The 4,385-nt window shown below is 37.5% G+C and overlaps 1 protein-coding gene across 1 annotated transcript in view; it reads left to right on the top strand.

Moving 5' to 3' along the window:
• Positions 1-414, top strand: part of LOC106867387 (glutamate receptor ionotropic, NMDA 3A) — a 287,389-nt gene extending 286,975 nt beyond the window's left edge. The window contains exon 8 of the mRNA XM_052969128.1: positions 295-414. Within this exon, the coding sequence (XP_052825088.1) occupies positions 295-414 (120 nt within the window). The remainder of the gene's footprint in view (positions 1-294) is intronic.
• The last annotated feature ends 3,971 nt before the right edge of the window (positions 415-4,385 follow it).

Below are 4,385 nucleotides of genomic sequence, written 5' to 3' on the forward strand. Positions count from 1 at the left end.
TATATATATATATATATTTGACGGGCTTCTTCCAGTTTCCGTCTACCAAATCCACTCACAAGGCTTTGATCGGCTCGAGTAGAAGACACTTGCCCAAATTGCAATATAGTGGGAATGAACCCGAAACCATGTTCTTTTGAAGCAAACTTCTTACCACATAGCCTATTCTTGTGTCAGATACAAGAATTTGGGGTTAAACGACAATATTGCAGATTCTTGGTCAATAGTTTTTGATATAGTACTGTCGGCATATATTAGTTTCCATTGATTAATTTCTGGCTTCTACATTTATAGCGGAAAGGAGTGAAAGATGTTTATGTCTTAGGAAAGAGCATTGAAAGCGTAAGACAAATAAAACTGGCTTCAATCTTCAACATAACTAGCATCGCCGACTCCACCAATGCGATCTTCTAATGGCCAACACTTCATTCATTCATTTACTTATTGATTCAGTTAATAGCTTATCATAGTTGATTTTAATCCATATTTATAGTCTATCCAAAGTGGTCGTAGAGCGATCTCCCGTAAAAATGCATAACTCATATCTATTCACTTCCAGGAATCATATCTAATTAAGAAAACATTTATTAACTGTTCCTTCCTTGGCAGCTGTGGTGCTTGTAAAAGTACATTTGTAAATCGAGCAAGGATTTATTGTTTTATAAGTAGGAGCACTGATACACAGATCACTCCAGCCTACATTCTTTGTTTCTGCTCGTAATTTTAAGTATCCTAGCTCAATTGAGCGGGAGCAAAGTTCCTAAGAAGTCCACGCCTCGATTTTTCAGTATAAATTGCTTTCACTACATTGACGCAACAAATACCTACTACTAACTAAAATTCCATGATGAGACGGATATACTTTAAATGCTGACAATTAAAAGATTTCATTGGAGTTTCTAGGTTTATACTGGGTGGGCAGCGGGCTTCGTCAGAAAAGAAAGAGCAACAACAATGAATTTTGTGTATAGCCTGTATGAGTGATTAAAGAAGAGGAAGAACAGATTGACACCTGGATTACCCTGAGCCGTGAACCCAGGCTCCAATGCTTACAATAAAATGGGTTCTATTATAAGTTCATAAAGGCCAGGTGTTGATTCCTTCAACCATTCGAGACTAGGTACACTCTTCCCAACAAGATTTTATAGCTTCTATCTACGAAACTTCACACAGACTGCTTGAGCTGATTTGAGGTTTGCTCGAGTTGTCGTGCAGTGGAATTGAACTCAGAATCACGCGACTGTGAAGTGAGCATCTTAACTGCATGACCATGCCCTACTTATCTCTTTTACTCTTTTACTTGTTTCAGTCATTTGACTGCGGCCATGCTGGAGCACCGCCTTTAGTCGAGCAAATCGACCCCAGGACTTATTCTTTGTTAGCCTAGTACTTATTCTATCGGTCTCTTTTGCTGAACTGCTAAATTATCGGGGACATAAACACACCAGCATCGGTTGTCAAGCGATGTTGGGGGGGGGGGACAAACACAGACACACACACACACACACACACATATATATATATATACATGTACATATATACGACGGTCTTCTTTCAATTTCCGTCTACCAAATCCACTCACAAGACTTTGGTCGGCCCGAGGCTATAGTAGAAGACACTTGCCCAAAGTGACACGCAGTGGGACTGAACCCGGAACCATGTGGTTGGTAAGCAAGCTACTTACCACACAGCCACTCCTGCGCCTTATGAAAACTTCGAGAGCAAAGCTAATTTGAGATTCGTCTTCTCGAGTAAAGTGGTAACGTTGACAATGAGAATCTACAAAAATATTGAAGACATGAGATATCGAACTTCATACATCTCAAGCTTTTTTAAAAAATTTTCTACAATAATTAGTTAACCTTCTCTGAATGAAGTGAGCATATAAAATTTATGTCTTCCTTAAAAAAACAGATCTTCATGGGTTAGCACGACTGGTGAAAAACATGAAAAATATCTGGTTGCTTTATTTTAAAATTTTAATAGCTTTATAAAATAGAAACAAATAATGTGTTTAAATTATGAACAGAGTTGTAGTGATCTGAGCCTTTGAAAATGAGTGAAAATTGATTTGGAAATCGGTGAAATAATACATATTCATATATACCCAGGCTTACTTCCCATTTTTTTTTTTTTTTGGAGGTGGGTAACCACAAAACACACATCAAGTATTCCATTCATTTCCCAGCTCAAAGAAGCGAGCCCCGTCCTATACTTGGGTCAAGGCAGAGAACGCAAACTCCAATATCAGCAGCGGGGTCCGACAGCGTATGCTGGTTTACTCCCACTGCATTATGCTGGTTCCGTACCCACCTTGAGCGACATCAAATTCACTCGTCCATCCACAAACGCTGTCCTATCATTTCTAAACTCTCTTGCCTCTCTCACTCTAACACCACTAACCACCAAGGTTTTCCTCACTCCAGCCATCCACACAAACGGAGGTCTGCCTCTGGTTCTGCTGCCTACCACTTCTGCCTTCATCACCCTCCTTAACATCCGCTCCTCATTCATTCTCTCCATGTGGCCAAACCAACTCAACATCTTATTTAGGCGCAAGGACAATAGTCTTAAGGAGATGGGATTAGTCAGTACCATCACTCTCAGTGCTTGATTTTTACTTTATTTTTTATTGTCCCCTACAGAATAGAAAGCCACGTTGACCGCGGCGGGATTTGAACGCAGAATAAAAGGTGTAAGAACAAATACCACAAAGCATTTTTTTCTCGACGCCCCTAACAACTCCGCGAGTTCATTAATAATAATTTTGTTAGAGCAATAAAGACGAATATAAATATGAAATCATTTTTGTTTGCAAGATGCAAAATGTTAATGATCAAATAGTTTTGTTTTTAAATTCTAATTTCAATTCATTCAACAGCGAAAGGCAATGCATTTGCACATTTGGTTAAAAGCAGTGAACAAAATATCTTACAGTAATTACGTCATTTTACATTCTGCGTTCAAATCCTGTTGAAATCATTTTACTAAAGTCGATTCCGTCGTCTTTACTCTCCAACTTCCATAACTTGTGGCTTTGTGATTGTGATAGAAACCTATTGCTGGAGAATTGAATAAATATTTGAAATACATTAATCACATTAAATGATGAATGATTTCTAAGACATTACATCACTTGTGATCGTCAGGACTATAGACTGTTGTGTCCATAACTAATAAATCAAAGAAAGATATGTTGGCGTCATTTCTTCACTTCCACGAGGAATATAAAAGGACTTGAAAAGGTATTTACAATGGAACCGGAGGAAACATTTATAAACTATTAACCACAGTTTCTGTTTCCTATCACATCACAGTGTGGTTTTATATTTCCATGACACCTGCTTGCACAATTTGAAGAATTACGCTCACGTAAATCATGGGTCTTTGTCAGAAATCCATAAGCTCATGCACAATCGCTGCGTATGAATAAACAAGCTTGTAATGGAACCTCTGTGTGATCCTTTAATTGGAATTAGCATAACCAGGGAAAATCACGAACAAACACACTGCAGAAACTAAATAAAATCAAAATCAAAACAAGGAACAAAAGTACAAAATTCGATTTATTAATCTCAAAGAAAAATAGAGACATCGACGTTTCGGAAAGATGTCTTTTATCAAGATAAACGTAAACGAAGAGAAATGATAATAAATCAAGAAGGAACAAAGTAAAGTACTATTTCAATGATGAAGTATATTGAACCAATTATACTTTGAATCACATTATACGGTTTTAAATATAAGCTCACTGGATAACGAAATCCTGAGTACATTATGTCTGAAATAAGGCGGCAAGGTGACATCTTGAGCGTCATATCATTATAAGTGCTTTTCTCAAGGTTGACCTGGTTCTAAACAAGAATAGCGCCGTCCTACACTCACTAGGTTTGGATAAGTCTTGCAAATTTTGCTAAAGACAAGTAGAGAAAAATATTAAGATGAAACATCTAAAAATGACTAACTAACGAAAACATCTGTGTACGATCGCTCGATGCCAGCCCAAAAGCCATTAGATAACACTATGCGATATTTAAAAGAAATTATACATATATTAGATAATGCACTGTGTATAAAGAAGTCCCAGTTCGTTTCGAACGCCTTTCATCAAAAAGCCTTGAGGAGCAAGGAAAATTAAATACGATTCTTTTGGGGTCGATAAAGCAACCACTCCAGCACTAAGTTGGTTTCTTCTTCTTCTTTTTCTTCTTCTTCTTCTTCTTCTTCTTCTTCTTCTTCTTCTTCTTCTTCTTCTTCTTCTTCTTCTTCTTCTTCTTCTTCTTCTTTCCTTCTTTGTTTCTTTGTTTCGTTCGTGCTTCCTTCCATTCTATCTTTCTTTCTCTCTCTCTCTCTCTCTCTCTCTCTCTCTCTCTCTCTCTCTCTCT

The sequence above is a fragment of the Octopus bimaculoides genome, chromosome 7, assembly GCF_001194135.2.
Source record: "Octopus bimaculoides isolate UCB-OBI-ISO-001 chromosome 7, ASM119413v2, whole genome shotgun sequence".
Lineage (NCBI taxonomy): Eukaryota > Metazoa > Mollusca > Cephalopoda > Octopoda > Octopodidae > Octopus > Octopus bimaculoides.